At 50.6% G+C, this 22024-nt stretch overlaps 5 protein-coding genes across 5 annotated transcripts; 3 read left to right on the forward strand and 2 right to left on the reverse strand.

Annotated features, from left to right (window-relative positions):
- Window positions 1–3435: 3435 nt before the first annotated feature.
- On the forward strand, window positions 3436–4131 carry B0T26DRAFT_792277 (uncharacterized protein; the record flags this gene model as incomplete). Its single annotated transcript, XM_060446866.1, has 1 exon — window positions 3436–4131. One exon carries the CDS (start codon window positions 3436–3438, stop codon window positions 4129–4131), a length of 696 nt encoding a protein of 231 aa, XP_060290103.1.
- An 8781-nt stretch (window positions 4132–12912) lies between these two features.
- B0T26DRAFT_730458 (uncharacterized protein) lies at window positions 12913–13160 on the forward strand (the record flags this gene model as incomplete). The annotated part of the gene is made up of 1 exon (XM_060443015.1): window positions 12913–13160. A coding segment is annotated over exon 1 (223 nt), but the record flags the coding sequence as incomplete, so codon positions are not given.
- Window positions 13161–14767: 1607 nt separating this feature from the next.
- On the reverse strand, window positions 14768–15229 carry B0T26DRAFT_680951 (uncharacterized protein; the record flags this gene model as incomplete). Its single annotated transcript, XM_060440572.1, has 2 exons — window positions 14768–14950; window positions 15047–15229. The coding sequence occupies 2 exons, from the start codon at window positions 15227–15229 to the stop codon at window positions 14768–14770; spliced, it is 366 nt and encodes a 121-aa protein (XP_060290105.1).
- A 989-nt stretch (window positions 15230–16218) lies between these two features.
- On the forward strand, window positions 16219–16527 carry B0T26DRAFT_730459 (uncharacterized protein; the record flags this gene model as incomplete). Its single annotated transcript, XM_060443016.1, has 2 exons — window positions 16219–16360; window positions 16397–16527. Coding segments are annotated over 2 exons (273 nt in total), but the record flags the coding sequence as incomplete, so codon positions are not given.
- A 1009-nt stretch (window positions 16528–17536) lies between these two features.
- Window positions 17537–18543, reverse strand: B0T26DRAFT_744221 (uncharacterized protein; the record flags this gene model as incomplete). The annotated part of the gene is made up of 3 exons (XM_060444382.1): window positions 17537–17649; window positions 17715–18150; window positions 18238–18543. The coding sequence occupies 3 exons, from the start codon at window positions 18541–18543 to the stop codon at window positions 17537–17539; spliced, it is 855 nt and encodes a 284-aa protein (XP_060290107.1).
- Between the last annotated feature and the right edge of the window lie 3481 nt (window positions 18544–22024).

Here is a 22024-nt window from a genome sequence, read left to right on the forward strand (position 1 = left end):
ATTCGATGGATTTGGTCGGAAAGAAGTCTTAGGCCGAATTCGAGCTGGGAGAGTTCCGAAGACTGTCGGAAATAGAAAAGGGACTTCCGGGAGGGCTCGTCATCGTGTCGACAGGTCGAAATGGCTTCAATGGCAGTAGAAATGTGGGTTTTCGTAAGTATGGTGGTGTTCAGAAACTTGTTCAGAGGCTGCCAGGCAAATGCGGGATTTTCGCCTAGAAAATCCATTTTTTCCTACGCTGGGAACCCCTGTTGGCACCCCAAACCTAGGAAAAGGGGCCACATAAAATGGCCCCACGTATTCCAGATATATTTACGCATCTACGGCTTCATATTTGTGTTTAAATTTGCTCCTTTTTGCTCTATTTGATTTGCCTATATTTGTATTTGCTTTATTTGCATTACCATATTTGCATTGTTGCGAGTGCTGCTGCGTCTTTCCTGTAGTGGCGGTGGATGGGAACAAGCTTTCGGACTGCATGTGCTGGCTGGTCTTTGTGATGAGTGATGGGAACAAGCTTCAACCCGGGTGGGCCCGCAAAGGACCTTAAAACCAGAAGTTAGACATTAATCCAGCCCCGCTTCATTGAATAAGTAAAAAAACAATACGAGTAGTAGTATTTCACCGGCGCCGAAGCTTCCAACTATTCTACACCACCTATGTCTTTTCACAATGTCAAACTAGAGCCAAGCTCAACAGGGTCTTCTTTCCCCGCTGATTCTGCCAAGCCCGTTCCCTTGGCTGTGGTTTCGCTAGATAATAGATAGGGACAGTGGGAATCTCGTCAATCTATATATGCGCGTCACTAATTAGATGGCGAGGCATTTGGCTACCTTGAAAGCACTTTGTACCCTGCTTTTCAGCGCGCGCGGTTGTTACAGCTTGACTACGTAGCCTGGCTGTTGTCCGGCGGGCTATTGACTTGGGTAGGCTGTGAGGGGGTTGTCGGTTTAGGGAGCTAGAGGAGGCTGTACTGCTCTTTCTCCCGCCGCCCTTCTTATTTCCTTATGATATTGCCAAATCTTCGGCATCTTGCTCTAGTATTGGCTGTACTCCTCTTTCTCCTGCCGCCCTTATTTCCTCATGATGTTTCCAACTCTTCGGTATCCTGCTCTAGTATTGGCTGTACTGCTTTTTCTCCCTGCCTCTCTTCTTATTTCCTTATATGTTTGAGGCTGCTGTGGGGGATTTAGCTGTGAGCAGGTGGTTGGCTGTAAGGAGGAGGTTGTTGGTTTAAGGACTTGGAGGTAGGCTGCACTGTTCTTTCTCCCTGCCGCTCTTCTTTCCTTGTGATGTTTCCTACTCTTGTTCTGGTATTGGCTGTACTGATCTTTCTCCCTCTGTCCTTCTTGTCCTTGTGATGTTTCTAACTCTTTGGCCGCTTTTATTTCCTTGTGATATTCCAACTCTTCGGCCGCCCTTGTTTCTTTATGATGTTTCCCCCTGCCGCTCTTTTTTCCTTGTGATGTTTCCAACTCTTCGTATCTTAATCTGGCATTAGCTGCACTGTTCTTTCCCCGCCGCTCTTATTTCCTTGTGATGTTTCCAACTCTTCTGCTGTACTGTCTTTGTCTCTGTCTTTCTTGCTCTATGTGTTCGAGGGTACCTATCAGGCAGGCTGGGAGGGGTTGTCGGTTGAGGAGCTAGAGGGGACCGGAGTTCCCGTCATCGTTGGCTTCTCCTCGAGCGGTGGGACCCGGAGTTCCCGTCTTCGTTGGCTTCTCCTCGAAGAGGGAGGCGAGCGAGGAGAGAGGCGAGCGAGGCTATAGGAACCTTCCCAATTTAGCTCGTTCTCAACCTAGCTCTCACAGCAGCTGGTACTCCCATAGTAGTTCAGTGGGGTATACATCTTCAACGGAGCTGAGGCATTCTAGAGGGCATAGTCATCGCCGATGTTGATGCCTGTGGCCTGGATTTGGTCTTGGAGCTGTACTTGGATTTGGTCTTAAAGGAGCTGTGCTTGGATTTGGTCTTGGCGTGTATGGGCGGGCTATATGAGCGTAGTGGCTGGGTAGTGGCTGGGCTACTGTGACAGCCCGGTGGTACATTTGTGAATAGAAGAAAAATGAAGAAAAATATAGAGCCCGACTCTGTTGAACTTTTGAACAGTCTGGACGCCGTTGGCTCTTGCCTAGGGGGCCGGTGGCTCCATCTTAGAATTGGACAAGACTGATAGAGAGGAATGGTAACGTGATAAAATTAGTCAAGACTGGCAGAGCGCAATATCCTAAGAAATGGTCAAGACTAATAAAGAAGAATACAAAGGAGACCTGAAGGGATGCTTGACTCACTAACGCGTTGGCTCTTGCCTGCGGTGCGGCGGCTGTTGCCTGCTGTGCTAGCCCGGTGGCACATGTGTTTCCTATCTCCGTTTCTATCTGCTGTTTCCTTATCTGCGTTCCGCTGTTTCCCCCGTCTGATCTGCTGTTCCTACCTGCTGTTCAGCTTCCTGTTACGGCTTCCTGTTACGGCTTCCTGTTACGGCTTCCTGTTACGGCTTTCTGTTACAACTTCCCTCTGATCTTTCCAGCAGGTACCTTCGGCCGCGTCACCCCCGGCAGCCACCCTCAGGCCGCAGTTTTCGTCACTAAAATCTTTTCCCTCCACACACTTTTCATTATTACCTTTAACCCACACTTTTCTTCAGGCTAGTTTTTGTGCACACATTCTTCAGGCCAGTCTTGGTCGATCACTACCTTCAACTCACCTTTTGTCCATCACTACCCTCAACCCACTCTTTTCTTCAGGCCAGTCTTCGTCAATCAGCTGCTTCGCGGTTCTGATCTGCCGTTTGCGCGCTTCACTCTGGTCTGCTGCTTCTGCGGTTCGTCTGCGGTTTGCGCAGTGCACCTTCAGGCCACAGTTTTAGTCCATCATCTCCTGTCTCTGCTGTTTCCACACCCATTCCACCTTCACAGTCTTGGTCCATCATCTGCATTTCTGCGGGTAGCACCTTCAGGCGTCCATTATCTGCTGGAAACAGAACTCTAGGTTTGTCCATCATCCGCGTTTCCGCGCCTTCATATTGATCTGCTGTTCTGCGCCTTCACCCCGATCTGCTGTTTTGCGCCTTCACCCCCGATCTGCTGTTCCCACGGTTTCACCCTCATTTGCCACCTTCCACGGCCTCACACTAATCTACTGCACCCATTCTAGCACCTTCACAGTCTTTGTTAGTCATCTGCGTTTCCGCGGGTAGCACCTTTAGGCCGTATATCATCTGCTGCTTCCAGCACTTCAGGTTCGTCCATCTGCGTTTCCGCGCCTTCACACTAATCTGCTTTTCCGCACTTTCACCCCCATCTACGTCTGCGCCTTCACACTGATCTGCTTTTCCGCGCTTTACCCCCATCTGCGTCCGCAGCTTCACCCCTTCATCACCTTCTGCGGCTTCACACTAATCTACTATTCCTGCAGTCACACCCAGCACCAGACATGGCCTTGTCACCCGCGTCGGCCTTCTTGGCCCCCCCGGAAGAGTTGGCCGTCTTGACGGCCACGCCGAGCAAGGCCCTGCTGCGCCTCATGTGGGGGCTCCAGGGCACCCGCATGCGCGCCATCCAGGTTGCCGATGATCCCGCAGACCCTCTCTCACCCTGCGTGCCCTACTACAACGACCCGTGGTCCGCCAGGTGCCACCCCATCTCTTACGAGCCCGCCACGGTGCCGGCCATAACTACTATAACAGTGCACGAGATGACGCTCAAGCGTTGGAAGCAGTCGTGGCTAGAGTTCCACGACAACCACGACGGCGTCATGGCTTCGGACGCCCAGATGTCCCAGCTCACTACCGAGTTCCCCTACAACCACCTGATCCAGTGCTGCGGCACCGACCGCCCGCCCGCCGTCCAGGGTATAACCGTCCACGCGTCGGGACGCTACCTGAGCGTAGGCGACTACGTCAATACCGTGTACCCCTGGCTTATGAGTATGCGCCCGCAGATCCTCGCCGCCATATACGAGACGCAGCGCTACCCGGTCTCGTCTGGCTCTATGTCGCTACAGATCGACCAGTTCTCGCCCGCGTTCCTCATGGTGTACCTGTCCCTGTCGGACGACCCGACCGAGTCGTACGAGGTCCGGTCGAGCATATCGCGGAGCGTCGGCATTCTGCTCACCAACATCGCCTAGGGGCGACACACCTTCTCGCTCACCGCGCCCTCTCACAACCTCCTGGAGCCCTATATGGAGCCCGCCGGGGACGGCCCCGAGACGGCGTGGCAGTCTGCCGTGCGCATGGCCATGCAGAGCGTGCCAAACGGCACCACCCATGTAGACCCCGACACAGAGACCGACACCAGCCGGACTGGCACGCACTTAGCGAGGGAGAACATGACGAGTAGAGTTTGGGAGATTCTAGGCAGGGGGAGGAGAACATGAGAAGAGAGTCTAGGAAGTCTAGGCAAGGGGAGGAAAACATGAGAAGGAGAGTCTAGGAAGTCTAGGCAGGGAGTCTGAGCAAGGATAGCTAGGTAAGGAGAGAATTGGAGAAGGCGACAAGTGGTTGGGTCGGTGGACCACAGTCGGTGGACGACACTGGTGGACGATACGGGACAACAGTCGTGTCTAGTTTATATATTTGTAATACTAGCCCCTGCCCTTAGGGCGGCTTGTCTTAAGCAGCGGCCATTGCCTCGTTGCTTAGGCTTGTTCACAAGCCTTGCCTCGTTACGTATTTTTCATACTAACCCCTTACCTAGGGCGGCTTCTCAAGCAGCCAGATTGCCTCGTTGCTAGGCTTGTCACTAGCAAGCCTTGCCTCGTTGCTTTTGACGGCTTGTCAGCCTGCCAAATTAATTTCGTCCTTGACCCACCATGCTCAGACACGCCGCCAGACGCGCTCGTTAGACTGTCCCCTTTGTAGACACGCCACCAGATACGCTCGTTGAACTGTCCCCTTTGTAGACACTCTGCCAGACACGCCTGCTGAACTATCAAGTCCTGGGGCCATATCCGGGTTCCATTTTATGGCTCTGGGTGGTTCCAACTCGAGGTTGGATGTAAGGGGCGTTGCTCAACGCTGCCTCGACTTCCATACATATCCCTGGTATGGCATGACCTTGCCTCGACTTCCTCACGTATCTCTAGCATGACTATTTATCGAGTTCCTCTAGTTTATTACCCGAGTCAATAGCCGGAACCAGTACGAGTGCAGGGAATAAGCACGAGGCAAGACTCACCGTGACAACTTACTGTCGAACCAAGACGCGGCAAGCGGGCATCCCGGAAGGTTAGGCCCGATAATATACATCAGCCGGATTCAGCATCAGGAATTCGGCACGGCTATATTTGACAGGTCAGTCGAATGTTTAAAGCTTTGTGGTGATAATTCCACGCGTTAGAATTTTGTCTTCTTCGTAATCGAACGCGTGGTGCAATTACAGAGCCAAGTGGATTACTGGTGCCATAAAAATCAGAGCGAGAAGGACCCTCGGAAGCGTATGCCCGCCGCCGACCTGCTATAACCGAGTGACTGGCACCCACTTTCCCTTGTTTTGTCTATTCTTGGACCTTTTAAGAAGATCACAAATCTTTCAAGAAGATCACAAAGTGGTTTGAAGGGCGCGTGGCTACCTTTCCTAAAGTCTTCGCTATGCAGGAGTGGCTAATCAATCTTCTTAAGGATCGCCTAATCGATCTGCTTAAGAATCGCCTAATCGATCTGCTTACGGATCGCCTTCGAACTCTGCACCTAAACGTTGAAGCTGTCACCGATTTTACCAGCGGCCCGGTATACACCTAGGGCATAAAGAGAAGTAGGCAACCTAGTTCCTGGGCGGTGGGCGGGCCGAAAAAGCGATGAGGCCTTCCGGGATCTCTACCAGGCCGAGTACGCCGTCATCCCTCTCTCGGTGCCGGTTTGTACGCCTTGTGAGGACCCGTCCACCAAACTGGCCCTCAAGCAGCCAGAGCCGCCCAGAACCCCGGGCCTATCAGAAGCCGCCTCGAGGCCCCACCTACCCCACTGATAGATGAAAACTTATTCGCGAGCACGCGACGCGTTGTTGGACTTTTCCTTCCTTCCCTCCTCAGTTTAGAATCTTCGTCGATAGCACCCAATGGACTGAGTTCACCTCAATGCCTTGCCCTGGTCGTGACACGCCTCACGAAGGTTGAGGGAGTCGTCTTATTACTCACGACTACCATAATGGCCCTGATGACCACAACCAGAAGGATGAACTAGCTGAATACCTTTAGGCTGCGTTTGGTTGTGTGTGTAAGGATCGGTAAAAAGCCCACTTTCTTAGGTTTAAGAAGACCGTTACCGGACCCCCTTCATATCCTCCGGTAGGCTAATTTACTAGGGAGGAAGATAACAAGGTTTTCTCTCCCCGTTACCCTACTGGACTTCTATTTGGTTGAAGAAGGCTCGGTAATGCCGGCGAACTAAGCTAAATCAAGCTAATCAATTAGCGCGCATATTTTGAAGCCTTTTCGTGATGCCTGCAATGCCCTGTAATCCTCAAATCGTAGTGTTGTATTTGTTCATCTATGCAGCTGCCGGCGTGGCGATTCGGGTCCGGAATTCAGGCAGTTATGTTGTGTCCGACTTTGTGTATTAAATACTAGTATAAAAGTAAATAATCTATGCCTCTGTTATCCCTTGCGCTTGATCAACAAATGAAGCCCTGCCTTGCACATTGAAACCATCACAATATGCCTCACCGCTGAGCTACCAGTAACTTGACCCCGGGCAATGTGCCTAGGATTGATTTGACAAGTTCATCGCATATATCTTTCCGCCCGGGACTCAAGATTGAAAGGAGGTTCGTGAAATCGAAGAGTGAGAGGCTCGCGAGGAAGCTATTGAGAAAAGAAGGGCGAAGGTCAAAGGAAAGCTTTCTTCTCCCGACGACTTAAGTGCGGACCTTGAAGATGACAATTCGGTGATGGCTTCAAGGTCCCGGGCGGAGAGAGAGTTCGAGGATAATTATTTCGAGGACATGGCTGTACCGTTGGGTCGGAAGAGGTAGTCAGGAGCTTTGTTGGTGTATTTTTTCGTTTGGAATGCGGTCTTTCATGCTGTTCTTTATCTCGAGGCTCTAAGACTATGAGGAGAGAGCCCCTACATTAGTTAGATAATTAGAAAATGCCTAACGTGGTTTATCACCAAGCGGGCCACCCCACCGAGCGGGTCACTCTTCCTCGACTCCATGACTTCTAGACTTAATTACAACCCCACCACAATAAAAATTCAATCGGAATCTATCTCGTTGTCTTCACCCGATAGTTCTTCATCCACGGGACAGGTTTGTACATTATGCCCAGGCTTTCCGCATCGTCCACAGCACCGAATAGTCGCCGGCCTTGCCTGCGACGGACCCCTATCCTCGTCCTCTTTGCTCTTTTTCTGGCGACTAGAATCTATTTTGGCTATCAAACCGCGCGCATCTTCTACAGAAAGTGCACCGCCTTCTTAGAGTCTCGTGCGCTTAGCTCGCCGGCGCTTTGCAAGGGCCTGATTGGCCTTCTGAGTCGTACGGAGCTCTGCCCGCAAGAGTGTCATCTTGTACGCGATTGCCTCCGTACCCTTTGCTAACTGCTTAATATCTAGCTTCGATAAGACGGCTTCTGGGTCGAATGGCACGAATCCAGCACCGCGGAATCTAGCTATAATGTTATTAGGCGTTATAGTGTCGTAGTGGGCGGCGATAAAGGCGATCAAGAACTCGGGCTTAGTAATATGGTTGATATGAGCTCTAATGGAGTCTCTAAGTTGCTTGCCGTACGACCGTTTCAAGGCGCTAAAACAACCAATATCGAGAGGCTAGGTAAGGTGCGAAGAATGTGCAGGGAGACAGAGAGTAATGATGTTCTTCTCCTTGCAGTATTGCTCAAACTCGTACGAAAGATGGCTTTCATGACTGTCTAAAATAATCATGCGATAACCACCCTTCTGTGAGGACCTGTCCACCAAACTGGCCCTCAAGCAGCCAGAGCCGCCCAGAACCCCGGGCCTATCAGAAGCCGCCTCGAGGCCCCACCTACCCCACTGATAGATGAAAACTTATTCGCGAGCACGCGACGCGTCGTTGGACTTTTCCTTCTTTCCTTCCTCAGTTTAGAATCTTCGTCGATAGCACCCAATGGACTGAGTTCACCTCAATGCCTTGCCCTGGTCGTGACACCTTCTGCCAGGAAGAGTATGCTTATCAAAGTGCCGAATCCAATCCATAGCCGTTTTATTATCAATCCAGCCGTTAGAGGAGGGCTTGATAACCCAGGAGGCTGGGAGATCGGTGTCTTCGTACCATGATTTGAGGTGGTTTTTGCCTTGTATGATGAGAAATGGCGGTACCACAAAGCCGTCGCTACTCACGCACTCAATTGCTGTCGCCCATTCTCAATTACCTGGCTGTAGTTGCTTGCCTCGTCCGCGACGGTCTACACGTGTAACGACCATTGCAGCGCAAATAACGCCCATCATAAAGCCAGTCTCGTCGAAGTTGTAGAAATCGCAGCCTTTGTTACGATCCTGGTTCAAAGGTGCAGAGGGCGTTGCCCGCCCGCTGCGGATTGGCTGGAACGGCACTTAGGGTGGGGCTCTCGCTAAGAGAAGGTGCATCTAATTAGGGAGCGCTCAGTGGGGCCACTGCCAAGGTGCACTGAGCATGGCTGAGCTCAGTAGGATCAGTGCCGAGACCCACTGAGCGCACTGAGCAGGGAGCTCAGTGGGGATCAGTGCGTCTAGGACTGAGCACGACTGAGCATGTAAGGCAGGAACTCTGATTGGTTGCTCATAGTTCTATATAGGAGCTGGCAGCACGCTCTCTCTAAAGAACGGTTCTGCAGCTATCAATGCATCTGGTTAAGCATACATTGGTTGTGTGTTGAAAGCCTGTCTTTCGCAATCTGTGCACGATACTCCTTGTCTCCTGTCATCTCCTACCTGCCGTCCAGACCCCCACAATCCTAGGCCGGGCCTAGCTCCGTGGACCTGTTGTCCAGATTGTAACACCTGGCCACACAGCAGCCGCCGCAACACGACGCCAAGACACCACGCTCACACGACAGCCCGCTCAACAACCGCCCGCGTATTACAAACCACTCGACTGTTAGGGTCGTCTGTCTGTAAGGGAGCACGGGCTCCACAGAATGCTGGGGTTGGTAATTATGAAGATAGAACAACGGGCAAGCTCCTTTCGCACGGGTAATACAGTCAAATCGGAATGCCACTCAAAGTGTATGAGTGCAGTGAATGTGTATTGCTTGCTTGAGAGATCAAGCAAGAGCTATCTAGAACCGTGGGCACGGTTGTTGTATATATCTATCTACTGGACCAATAACAATGGTCCCACTGTCTCGTGGTCCCGCGTCCGGGACGCCGGTCCTCCGGGGCTGTCCCGTGTCCCCGGGCTTAAGTGCTCGGGACCCTGGGACACCTCTGATTGGTCTACACCAAACAAGGAGTGCCCCACCTTCATGCATTTCCGCAGGGATTCGTAACACTGGGGTTAGTACGCCACAACCTTCTCAACTATGCTGAAGGGCCGCTGTTACAGATCCCTGAAGGGATGCACCTCGGTGGGTCCTGCTGAGTCAATCTCGGCCAATCAGGAGTGTCCCATGCCTCTAGCGCGGGACATGGGACCGGGCCTAGTTGACAGCCAATAAGAGGTGTCCCGTCTCTCGTTTGCGAGACACGGGACCTTTCTCTCAGGTCCCGCGTCCCGGGCACAGGGGCCGGGACCCTGCGGCCATTTTTATTAGTTCTATAGATAGATATATACGATGACCGTACCCACGGTCTTAGATAGTTCTTGCTTGGTTCTGTAAGCAAGCAATACACATTTACTGGACTCATATACTTTGAGTGGCATTCCGATTTCACTGTATTACCCGTGCAATAAGAGCTTGCCCTTTGTTCTATCTTCAGAATTACCAACCCAAGCATCCTGTGGAGCCCGTGCTCCCTTACAGACAGACGACCCTAACGGTCGAGTGGTTTGTAATACGACAGTCACCTACTGTGAGGACCCGTCCACCAAACTGGCCCTCAAGCAGCCAGAGCCGCCCAGAACCCCGGGCCTATCAGAAGCCGCCTCGAGGCCCCACCTACCCCACTGATAGATGAAAACTTATTCGCGAGCACGCGACGCGTTGTTGGACTTTTCCTTCTTTCCTTCCTCAGTTTAGAATCTTCGTCGATAGCACCCAATGGACTGAGTTCACCTCAATGCCTTGCCCTGGTCGTGACACCTACGAAAAAGCCGCTCTCATATACGCAGACTTGCCCTCAATAGATAGTCGCCATTCCAGGCCACGAAGAAGTTGCTTAACGATGAACACATTACGAAGTCCTTTGGTTAGATGATGAAAAAGAAAAGCCAAGAGGTCTTTTTTGGTCTCCTCCCTAGTATGAGTAGATGTGAAAGCGTTACCCCTAGGTTTAGTTATACAATAACACATGTAGTACTAACAACGAGGGCTGTGCTCTCTTCTAGATCGTCCACAAGAACTACTTAGGTAAATCAGTTAGTTGTGCGTTCGGCTTGATCGACAACAAACGTGAGGAAGGCTTCAACTGGCTAACGGACAAGGTCAACGAGCATCGCGAAGAAATCGGCGCTTGACGCTCTATTGTCACAATTACCGACTTTGAGAAGCTGATGAGGTTTGCAGTTGCACGTGTTTACCCTAATGCTTACTCACAACTCTGCATTTTCCACATCAACAAGAATGTGGTCCTGAACTCTAAGAGAAATGGAGCAAGGCCGCTGCGAAGCAGGTTGCCCGGGCTCGGCTCGGGCGCGCAACAAGAGGAGGAAAACAACAATGAACAAGACAACGAGGAAGAAGACAGCGAGGAAGAAGACAGCGGGAAGAAGACAGCGAGGAAGAAGACAGCGAAGAAGAAGAGCAGGTTGTCTACCTTACAAGAAGACTTCGTAATAGACAAGAAGTCAATATTGGTGCCTTACCGGCCGAGATACCGTATACCAAAGCAGGAATGTACTTACTTTGGGAGCATATGATATACTTGCCTACCCTCGATGGCTACACACAGAGATGGGAGATGATGAAAGCTACTTTTCCGCCCAAAAAGCCATACTTGGGTATCTCAAACAAACCTAGATGCCACTTATTGAAGAGTGCAGGGTGGGCGGCGATATATTCGACACCTCTATACGAATATTTCGGGAATATGAAACGCTGAAATCGACAGAAGCTCTAGTGAGGCAAACGTTAAAATTAGTGAGATGAATACTGTAACTTAGCGGGCTGGCGCTAAGCTACACCAGGTATTTTCCTTTCACGTTTTGCTGCCAGCTTTGCCCCCTATGGTGCCCGCAACAGCAGTTGTCATCTCGCTGAGTTTTTTTGTATCATATTCGCCGAATATTTGTATAGGTGTATCGAATATGTCGCCGCCCAGCCTGGAAGAGTGGGCGACTTGCTACACCAACAACGTACTCAACTTTGGTCGACGCACTACATCATCAGCTGAATTAGTCAAGTCTTTTGTTATCACCGGCAACAGCAACACCTCCCAAACCGTACAACAGTCACTCGATATAGTAGAGGAGTTATAATGCCCTCGATCGTGTTGTAAAGCAACACACTAAGATAGAATCTACTCCCGGGGACTGCGCCTCGCCTCTAGAGCTCTGCACCGGTCGGTTCCGGGCACAGTATGGAATTCCTTGCGCTTGTGAGCTCCTTCATCGTCACTAAGCCGGTAATTTGAAGCTTCAAAAGACCGATTTCCATCTATATTAGTACCTAGATAGGTCGTTACTTGACTAAGAGAATTACTTGCATTACCAAGAGCTTGACAGAGTCAAAACCCTTCGCGGTAGGCCACGTAACTCGAAAACGTTTGCCGCCGAACCGAACGCACCGAGGGTCCCGACTATACAGCCAAGAGCCACACAGCTGGCCGGCCAACCAGGCAGGCAATCCGGACTTATTCCATTCGCCGGCATGCCTCACAGTGGGAGGGAGTCTCCCTTGACGATGACATCGATGATGACTTTGATGAGCTTAGCTAGCCTGTTGTACCACCTCCTCGCCGTACTGTCAACAACCTCAATGCAGCTCGTGGTAGCCGGGGTAGCCGGGGCACGAGAAGCCGGGGAACAGGAAGCCGGGGCACACGACGCGGTAGCTGGGGAGGCACGGCCTCATGACCTTCACAACACCAAGGCACACGACGCGGTAGCCGGGGCCGCACAATATCACGAGCCTCACGTGGCTCTGCAGCCTCTGCAGCCTCTGCAGTAGCCGCAGGTTGTGTTGAAAAGCCTACACGCAGTGGAAGGGTTCCTCGACTGACCGCCCGGGCATTGAAAGGCATGGATCAGTAGGGCAGTCAGTTGTGAGCAGTTGAGAGCAGTTGTGAGTAGTTATGAGTAGTGTAAGCAGGCCTGCAGTTTTTTATTGCATTTTTGGCCCTGTTACGTAAGCGAATTCAACGAAGTCAGCTTCGCTTTTTATTGTAGATTTGAACGATGCGAAGAGGTAGACTAGTGCTGAAGTGGGAATCGCGACTCAGGCGATAATTTCTCACCACGCGCCGGATAAAGAACAAACTAAGCAACAGCCCTTCAATCAGCAGGCTTGCTTGACACCGAAGCTCACGGAACATCAAACATTACAGCCCCAGTAGAGGAAGTCGTGCCCCTCCCATACACGTCTCGCTGATAGAAAATAGACCTAGAGACCGCATCTTCTTACCCGACAAGAGTTTACGGTTCTCGTCTGAAGAGTACATGATGGAGAAGAGCGGTAGAAGGGGGAATATGGCCAACGGTAACGAAAGAAAGGCAACCAGGTTTCCGCAGATGGAAAGCAACCCTTTCTTACAAGAACGTCCTGTTTGGCAGGATGGGTTTGCAGCAAGGATCGATTTTCCAGAAGCAGGAAGTGGGATGTAAGAGAAGGTAGGTACGCCTGATCAAGGTGGTCACAATGCAGGCAAGAAGGTAGGGGAGCAATGACTTGTATTGGTGTAAGACTTCAACCTGGCCTTCGCAAAGGAAGATGGGCGAGGGCCATTGTTTATATACCTGCTCAGGGGTTCGGCCCGGGCATCAGTCTGCGGTCGTGGCGCCACGGCGTAGCGTATGCCAGCTGGCAGTGTTCTAGCCAGTTGGTGACAAGTGGTGGGCGCGCACCCTGTGCGCGCAGTTGGTGTTTGGGGTGTCCTTTTCCTTACATGGGAACCGTACTTGTAGTCGTACGATGTATACATCTAGCTGCCCTAGTCAGCTGAGACAGCTTATGAAGTAATTAATTAATCATGATAATAATAAAAGACTGACAAATCCTTTATGGATTAGAATCATCACGAAGACGCCAGAACATTAAAGATTATTCCACAGGGTATAAATTGCAACAGCCCCTAGGACCCGTAAAAGATTCTTCCACAAGTTATAAAATTACAACGGCCTCTAGGACCCAGTGGCAAAGAGGTGGAAAAATAAAAAACAGAGGATACGTTCAAGTCTCACTCTCTTCTAGGTTAACCCATTAGTAGGAAGAGTTTCCTGGATTGCCCTGCAAAGCCTGATGGTTATTGTCTGCAAAGCCTGATGGTTATTCTATTCCGGCTGTAAGAGCTCCACCCTTTTTTTCAACTCCCAAAGCGAGTTGAAAGCCCTGCGGTGCGCACTCGTATAGGGCCTCGGCCTCAGCCAGCAGGCCCTGGTCCCTGTCGAGGATGCCCAAGCTTTGTATTGCATCCACCACCGGAATATCAACAAAGCTTTGTCTACCTCTATTAGCCCTATCGATTTCTCCCATCCACCATGAACACTGCTCTGCGTGCGGGAGAAGTCGCCGCTGCAGCACGCAGCAGAGGAGCAGCAGTTGAACCGTATCCATAAACTTGACCTTATTGTCAGCCATCTCAGAAAGCCAGCCCGGCCACTGTTTGTCATCCGGAGCTGCTCAAAGCAAACCATGCCACAGGTCTTGGTTACTGAGAGTAAGGGTTACCAGGTTTGCAGCACTCTCGCTTCTCGCCTTGATAGCCTTGAACGACATTGTCCATGTCGTACCCACGCTTCGTTCGTAGTCCGCTAACGGCGAGCCTTCTTCTTCTGACTCTGTCAGGTTGTCCCACTGCTCTGTGTAAAACCAAACGCATGACACGAGTCCAGGCCGGTCTCGCGGAGATATGCTGCGGCCTGTGCTAGTGCTAGAGGCAGGCCATCCACGCGACTGTTACGGCTGGCGCAGCTCGATTATTCGAAGCAGTTGAAAAAGGTCAATAGAGAGCTGGGCAAGGCCATCTTTCAGCAGTGGTGTAGAGCTGAGCTAGGTAAGGCTTCCGGGTGTGAGCGGGAAACACAACCCTATAGTAATAGACGAAGCTGGTGAAGAGTTACTTGGTCTGCTGGTGATCAGCACTGCCCCGTGGTCTGCAGCCAAGTACTGTTGAATATTGTATGTGCTGGGGACCACATTTCTGCTCCTGTCTGGGATCTGGCCTTCAGGGATCCTCCTCAGACAGCAAGACTCTGTCGTAGCTGGTCTTCTGACCTGTCGTAGCTGGTCTTCCGACCTGCCGTCCTAGAAGACCGAGCTGAACGTGGCCTGATGACGCTGAGCAAAGTCGATAGCCAGCTGTGTTTTCCCGATGCCCCCGAGACCATAGAGAATGAAAACCCGGTGGCAAGGTCTTTGAGCGTCGCCCAGATGCTAAGAGCGTTGTCGCGCACCGGCTCAAGCCTCGGCACACCCGTTCCAATCGACACTAGGCATCGAAGCTTGCGCTGGAGCTGATCGCCCCAGATATCTCGGGCCTGATTCCATACCGAATTCACCGGGTTGTTCTCGCGCCGTCGACGAATTCTTCGCCGAACGGCCCGATGGCAATAGGGTCGAAGAAGGTCGTGGCAGCAGACGTGGCGCGGCAGGCCTGCCATGTCGTGGTCGAATCGAGAAGGTCGGAATTGTCGCTGTGCGGGGAGCCATAACTGGCTAGGCACATGGTGTGGCGGGTCTGCTTGCTCGTCGCGCAGACGAAACTGACAGGTCAGCGTGCATCAAACAAGAAACGAGGTCAGCGTGCATCAAACAAGAAACAAAGTCGGCTTACATGTTGCACGGCGTGCCAACTCCTTATTTTAGGGCCGAGACGGCGATCTCGAAGGATCTCCTTGACGGCGTGCTCCAGCCCGCCTGCATCGAACCGACCCTGGAATTGGCCCTTGGCAATAACCGTGAAAGCCAAAATAACCGCCCTCCTACTAGTACCTGCGTACGAGAACGACCAAGCCATACTGTCCTGCGACAGCCGTCGAAAAACGAACCCTAGCGGATTTTTTTTCCACGCCCGGAAAGCCCTGCAACTCTCTTCGCACATTTGCAACGACTCTGGAACAGCACGTCTCTGCATACGCCTAGCAGTAAACAGCCATTAGTGTTGCGTTGTGGATGGGAGCTGAACCACCGCTCTTTACTTGCTCGTTTCCCTTTTGAGACACCGCGAGTTGTTCCTGACAAACACAAAATTTTCAGCCCGTCGTTGCGGCGGAATTAACACCACGGCTAATCGCTTTCCCCTACAAACGAGGGTGCCGCGGGGCAAGCAAAAGAATATTGACCCTTGAAGGTGATTTGGCCAAGATCAAGGTTGTCAACTTAGACTGTTGCTTATCTCAGTAAACTCAGACGTCTTTTTCCAACCAGGGGGAGGGATGGCTTCCCCACCATTCTGGGTAGGGGTAAATTGAATAGCTCACGTTGTGGGCCCGATGGGGCGGCTGGACAAAAGCCTACCTAATTAATGTAATGTGTAAATATGTCCCGCTAGCCCAATTAGGTATTTTAGATCCCAGGACCCACATTTATACGCAGAACGCCTGGAAAAGACGTCTGAGATCAATTCTGGGTTTTTGGCGCTCTGCGTTACGCTCCGCCATGCAAATCGGGTTTTTCCAAAATCCTGAACTGCGAATAGTTTTAAAAGCATAACCACTATTATGAAGCCGAAATATATTTAAGAATGCTTAAAGCAAGAGCATTATTTTAAGCCTAGTTTGAGCGCGATAACTTATGAATTGCGTATTTTGGTACAACTAGACCTTCGAATTCTTCTGCGTTACGCTTTTCGTTTAACTTGGTAACCCCCATACAAAAGACCAGCCGAAATAGCTATATCTGTAAAAATTCATTACTGAGAATCCTCTTCTTCCTAACAACCTAAGTGTATAGTTTTCTTTCTCGTAACCAGCTTATTGTTCGCATACCAACCTCAAACGCTCTATAATGGCTTCTCCAAGCAATCTGGAGCTTATCAAAGCGACGATTTGCTCCATTACTAGCTACGAAAATGCCCGCGAAGGTCAGGTCAAGGTAGTGGCTCGATTAGTCTTCGAAAAAGCCAACACGGTGCTCGTCGCGGCAACGGGTTACGGCAAAAGCGCAGTTTTGTACACCTGCTCAGTGTCACGGCCGGCTTGGAATGAGGGCGGAACTCCTCTATTAGGCGCTATAGACGAAGATTCTAAACTAAAGGGAAAAGGGAAAAGAAGCTCAAAAGCCTCCCCTCGCGAGATTCTTCCAGGGCGTCTCAAGGTGGGGCTCTGGCTGGTCGGGTGGATCCACCCAACTGGCGTCTGATTAGTCAGAGCGTCTGGGAGGCCTGGAGGACCAGGCCCTCACACTCAGCGCTGTTGAACCAGATCACGGTGTAGATCGTGCCGTTGACGAAGCTGAGCGAGAATCAATGTGAAGCTATCACCAAAGACGTTGCGGGCGCAAGGCCTATATGGATTGATACAGACACACATCTCAAGGCGAGTCATAAATACGCTACCGCTCTACTTATAACCCTTGACCTCCGCGATTAATCAGTAACTAACTTCCCTTTCTTAATAATGTAGAATCGAGAGACATAGAATAAAATTCGAGACGGGAAATACACTTACGTCCTATTGAGCCCAGAGTATGCCGTAAACGCCAAATTCAGGTTGTTTTTTTACTGATCAAGAGGGTTGAACTCACTGAAGGAGGTGGCTGTATAGAGACTTAAGCTCTCTACGTATCTTGTCGATATCAAGTACTATATTATCCTCCTCTTCCTTGGCCTGTCGAATAATGAGGTCTCTTTGAGTAAGGTTGTCTCGTAACTCCGGTTGTAACAAGAGGCGGCGTAGCTGGCCTGACGTAACGAGACGCGTGGCCGCAACCGCGCTACCCCAAATACAACCAACACGCACAACTAAACAACAAAGTCTATAAAAGCAACTTTTCCGGTCGATACCACGCTAAGCTGTATACTAGCAAGCAGCAAGGGGTATGAAATATAGGCTGGTAGAGAGTTAAGGATAAAAGGATTGAAAAAAAGGGGACAAAAAAAAGAAAAGACACGAGATCGGGTGCAGTCCTCTGTTCACCTCATTTTTTGGACGGTGTACCTCCGCTCGTTCGCCCGAAACTCCCTAGCCCTAATCATCATCCCAACCCATTATCGCCATCAGCTGTCCGTTCATCCGTTAGTTTCTTAGGAGGGCTTGGTCGAGTCTTTGCGCCCGCGACTACCTGCGCACAGCTTGATCTTCTTCTGCTGATCTTCTTCTTCTTCCTAAGTGGCGGCGGCGCTGCTGCTGTGGCGGGGGCGCTTGCGGGCGCTGCTGGGCATAACTAGGTGCAATTTCTCGTCGCGCTCGCGCTTGAGCTTCTCGTTGAGGACCCGAGCTGTTTAGGCGAGCGTTTAGCTTTGCAACAGTCAAGACAAGAGTGACGTTGAGCGATCCACCTACTGAGGATGTCGTAGCCGAATTGCGGGAACTCCAAGCACAGGCCGCGGAACTGTTCCTCGGCCTCGGCGCAGAGGGTGTGGCTGCGCGTGGCCCAGAAGCTGGCAACGGGGGCGCGGATTGATGAGTCGTCTTTGGAGGTGAACTCGTAGACGTAGCGCGCGTATGCAATCTCGGCCATGGCGGTCGATTTGACGAGGTGGATCTTGCTCCAGGCCAGGTTCTTGAGCTGTGAGAGGCCAAACTTCTCGGCCAGAGTGTAGACCTTGGCATGCTTGAGAAGCTGGTCGCCAGTAGCATCGACGTCGGGAGTCGACGAATCCTTCTCAAGCGCGCGCTGACCGGGGATCTTGCGGGGGAAGTAGTCGCCCGTGTAGAGGAACTCGAGGAAGCAGCTAATGGCGTCAAAGTCCTCGCTGGGAAGCTCAATGTGGTGGGGCTAAATGCGTGCCGAGAGTCAAGTAAATATGCGCGCAACCATCAAGAGCAACCTATCCGAGCTGGAGCCAGTAGGAAAGGGACCTACGCTTCCGTCATCGAGAAACTCGGCGCAAGCTGCAGAGAAGAACGGGCTTTCGGTCAGCAGGCCTTGATGGGCCGTGAGAATTGTCTCGTTGTCGCCTGATCCAACCAGAAGGGTAATGATGGGACTCGTCAGGTACTGTAGGAAGGTTACGCGCGGCGCCGGAGGATCCTCGCCACTGCCTTCAGCGAAGGGGAGCTCGAAATTGTTGGGTTTGTCTTCATTGCCGCCAGCGCCCTCGGCCATCTCCAAATTAGCGCCCGTGCTGACCTGCGCGTCAAGTATCTCTTCGCGAAAGCTGTCGGCCATTTTGGCGATGAGGATGCTGAGGTAGTACGGATAGGTTGGTAGAGGTTAAGGATGAAGGGCTGGGGGCTTCGAGTTGTTGCATGGATATTAAATTTGTTGCTGGTGAAAGTTAAAGATAAGCGCCGTTGCTGGAGATCTAATGGAATGCTAATTGACATATTAACCGCGAATGACGAAAGGCATGCTTGTTGTGGGTTAGCAGCACAGAGGAGCTTTGACCACGCTGTGACTTTCGTACGGAATACAATCAGGGGTAGCAAATTTTACGTCCCTGTTAAGAGCCGCTTCAACACCACGAATCGAATGGAAGATACATGGATAGTCAAGACCAGAACACCACTAATTGAATCACTTTGACCAATATTACGAAGGAGACTTTGAGTTCGATGTGCAAGGTATTAGATTTCCGGTCACAGTTCGGATTTGAAATAATACAGACCCGTAAGAACGCCGCTGTTGACGCTGACGCAAGGGACAAGCAAGCTATTGTAATGTACAATGCAACTAACGACACATCCCTCGAGGGTGAAAACCATTGCGATAACTCTAAAAAGTGACATGCTCATGCTGGATGATGCGACGCAGCTATGCTGTGCTGAACGCCAAAAATAAAAAGAGAAAACAATGTACTACATGCCGTGATTGGCAGCCCAATGAAAAGAATAAGCCTCAACACCTCGCTGACATGCCATGTGAAGGAAACGCCGGCGAATGTCTCACCAAGCGAAGGTTTGGTTATGACCTAATAAGTGGCGCACTTGCGTATGGGTCATGCTATGGTCGTCATATTATTCGAGTTCCCCCACCCCATATTAATCGGCCGTGATTTTCGCGCTTGCTCTTCGAGCCCGACCACTGCGTTGGAGCCCGAGGGCAGCAGCGTCATCCACGCTCTGGTGCTGGTCGCTCGTACCCTCTCTCGCCATGCTCCTGCCCCGCACCTCGAATCTCTCCTCTGCGTATTGTGCTAGGGACTGAGAGGATGCCTTCTCTATAAGCAATCTATCCTTCCAGTATTGCCTTCCTCGGATCTTGGCCTCGTCTTCCGGACCCAAGAAGCGGTTAACGACTCGGTGGTCAATGATACGCTCCTCGTTACCCCGTCCTCAGGGTGGGCGACGATAAGCTTATCGCCGATATATTGAATCAATAATTGTTATCGCCGATATTGACGATATCGACCGATATCGTCGATATCGGTTGCTTAGTAAGCAGATAATTTTTTACCCCTCCTCTCCCCTCAATATCATCATCTTCATCGGCTACGCCTTGTAATATAGCTACGAAAGTGGCTCAACTACAAAATGTCCACTCCCTCGACACAAGATACCGAGGAATCTCTGGTATCTCAAGAAACTATTCAGTCAAGTCTACATGATCATCTTCGACAGCCACTATCGACTGAGCCTTCACACAAAGGCAAAAATCGTCTCTACTATTGCCAATACTGCCCTTGGTTTGGGCAAAGCACCACGAATGTACGACTTCACCTTCGCAAGCATGCTATCACCCTCGAAGCCCCATCTCGTACGGCATCTCAATCTCTTGATTCCTTATACAACAAGGCATCGGAAATCGATCAGACTTCTGAATTGGATACCCGAGTTATGAGGAAGATTCTCAACCAGAAAACCCTCAATGAAGCCCTTGTTGCTATGATTGTCACCCAAAATCTTCCCTTCCGGATTATCAAGAGCCCATTCTTTCGTGCCTTTTGTCAGGAGCTAAATCCTGAGGCTCAGAGTCTTATCTCATCACATTCGACGCTTAAACTACGGATTAGCAGCTCGTTCAATCTTCATAAAGATATTCTACGAAAGAAGCTCCAATCAGCGCTCTCAACAATCCACCTTGCTCTGGATATTTGGACTTCTTCAAATCACAAGCTATTCCTAGGGATTTGTGCTCAATTTGTGGATTTCGAAACCGAGGAATTAGTCAAGGCCCTAATCGCTCTACCTTCTATTCCTTCACACCACTCTGAGGTCCAGCACGATATTCTCTTCCAAACTCATCAGGATTTCGGAATCTATCACAAGATTGGGGCATTTATCGGCGATAATGCTACCTCTAATGACAAACTTTGTTTACTTCTCGATTCGAAGTTTGAAGAAGAAGGCCTCTACTGGAAGGCGTCAGAGAATCGAATCAGATGTACGGGGCATATTATCAACCTAGCAGTCCAAGCGTTTCTTTTCCAAAAGGATGAAGAAGAAGAAGATTTCGAATCGGGCTTCTTTCGCAATATCGGCCCCCTTGGAAAGCTTCATAATATCGTCATCCACATCCGTGGTTCAGTCTCTCGTACGAATCAGTTTAAAACTCTTGCCGGCCGGAATATTCCTCTCGATAATATCACAAGGTGGAATAGCTGGTACGAGATGTTAAGAGTTGCACTGGAAAAGGAATCAGCCCTTGATACCTATTCGAAAGCTTGGTACGAAGAGCTGAAGTCTGACTTTCTTTCTCCGCAAGATTGGGAGATTCTTCGATTTATCCAATCCTTCCTTAAGCCGTTTTATTCAGCAACAAAAACTACTGAGGGAGATCATGCAACAATCGACCGAGTTCTTCTTGTTATGGATGCGTTGGTTCAGCATTATAGGAGGAGCCAGGAAACCTTCAAATCTAATCCCTTTATCTCTCAACGAATCCAAAAGAGCTGGCAGACTTTCGACAAATACTATGCCAAAACGGAAGATACTCCGTATTATGCTGCTGCGATTATTTTCCATCCTTCGAGGAAGACTGAATATCTCAAGTATAATTGGGAGAAAAAATGGGTCAAGCCAGCAATCCAAGCGGTCAAAACGCTCTGGATCAACTTCAAAGGAGCAGAAAATAAACCACAGTCAGCTCTTCTGATTGAGAAGGAGAGGAGCCAAGATCAGAATCCGAATCCGAATGATGATTTGGATACCTTAATGCGAGGTCTTGAGAACTTTCCAAGGCCACCAAGCAAAGATGAACTTGAAGAGTACTTGTCAGAGCCACCTCGTCAAATCGAAGGATCATCTCTCTATTGGTGGCTCCGTATAGAGCAACGAAGACGCTGGCCGAAGCTATCTCAATTGGCAATCAACATCCTATCAATCCCGGCAATGAGTGCTGAGCCGGAAAGGGTCTTTTCTGGGGCTCGTCGTACGATAACGTGGGAAAGAATGCGACTAGGAGAAAGTACAGTGGAAATGCTTGAATGCTTGAAGCATTGGATTAGGTCAGGGCTTACGGGGGAGCCAGGATGTATTCGAGAACGAGTTGTGGAGGTTGAGGCGGAGATAGATTGATAGCTGACTAAGCATTATCAATGTTATCGATATTTATCGACGATATCGCACGATTATCGGCGATAAGCGATATTTATCGTTGCCCCAGCGATAATATTTCGCCCACCCTGGTCCTCCCGGCTGTGTCTTGGGCCAGATATAGCCGTATAGTTTAGAATGCCGCTCACAGCGAGGACAATTCGCTTTGGTGTAAT

The sequence above is a fragment of the Lasiosphaeria miniovina genome (genome assembly GCF_030549165.1).
Source record: "Lasiosphaeria miniovina strain SMH2392-1A chromosome Unknown B0T26scaffold_8, whole genome shotgun sequence".
Lineage (NCBI taxonomy): Eukaryota > Fungi > Ascomycota > Sordariomycetes > Sordariales > Lasiosphaeriaceae > Lasiosphaeria > Lasiosphaeria miniovina.